Source organism: Pangasianodon hypophthalmus, chromosome 17, assembly GCF_027358585.1.
Source record: "Pangasianodon hypophthalmus isolate fPanHyp1 chromosome 17, fPanHyp1.pri, whole genome shotgun sequence".
NCBI classification, from domain to species: Eukaryota; Metazoa; Chordata; class Actinopteri; order Siluriformes; family Pangasiidae; genus Pangasianodon; species Pangasianodon hypophthalmus.
The window spans coordinates 168,995-169,881 of record NC_069726.1 but is presented as its reverse complement, the minus strand read 5'-3'; the positions used below and the strand labels follow the sequence as shown (position 1 = coordinate 169,881).

Genomic DNA, 887 nt, shown 5'->3' with positions numbered 1-887 from the left:
ATAATAAGATCTCACCTGTTCTCCTTTCAGGTAAAGAGATAAAGCGTCTGAAACCGAAGAGAGCAGCGTCCTTCTTCACCAAACAAACTCCTGCCTCTTACGCTGCTGTTCAGGTGACGGACAACGTGGAGCAGAGCTGAAACACTGCCCTCTGTGGAGCAGAGACCAAACACACACACACACAGAGTAACACACACACACACAGTAACACACACACACACACAGTAACACACACACAGAGTAACACACACACACACACACAGAGTAACACACACACACACACAGAGTAACACACACACAGAGTAACACACACACACACAGTAACACACACACACACACAGTAACACACACACACAGAGTAACACACACACACACACACACAGAGTAACACACACACACACAGAGTAACACACACACAGAGTAACACACACACACACACACACACACAGAGTAACACACACACAGAGTAACACACACACACACAGTAACACACACACACACACAGTAACACACACACACAGAGTAACACACACACACACACACACACACACAGAGTAACACACACACACACACAGTAACACACACACACAGAGTAACACACACACACACACACACAGAGTAACACACACACACACAGAGTAACACACACACAGAGTAACACACACACACACACACACACAGAGTAACACACACACAGAGTAATACACACACAAAGAGTAACACACACACACACACACACACACAGAGTAACACACAGAGTAACACACACACAGAGTAACACACACACACACACACACACACAGAGTAACACACACACACAGAGTAACACACACACACACACAGAGTAACACACACACACACACACACAGAGTAACACACACACACAG

At 45.8% G+C, this 887-nt stretch overlaps 1 protein-coding gene across 1 annotated transcript in view; it reads left to right on the top strand.

Annotated features, from left to right (window-relative positions):
• The window catches only part of frmd8 (FERM domain containing 8), a 14,323-nt gene extending 13,775 nt beyond the window's left edge, over window positions 1-548 (top strand). The window contains exon 11 of the mRNA XM_053241076.1: window positions 31-548. Within this exon, the coding sequence (XP_053097051.1) occupies window positions 31-140 (110 nt within the window). The 3' untranslated portion in view covers window positions 141-548. The remainder of the gene's footprint in view (window positions 1-30) is intronic.
• The last annotated feature ends 339 nt before the right edge of the window (window positions 549-887 follow it).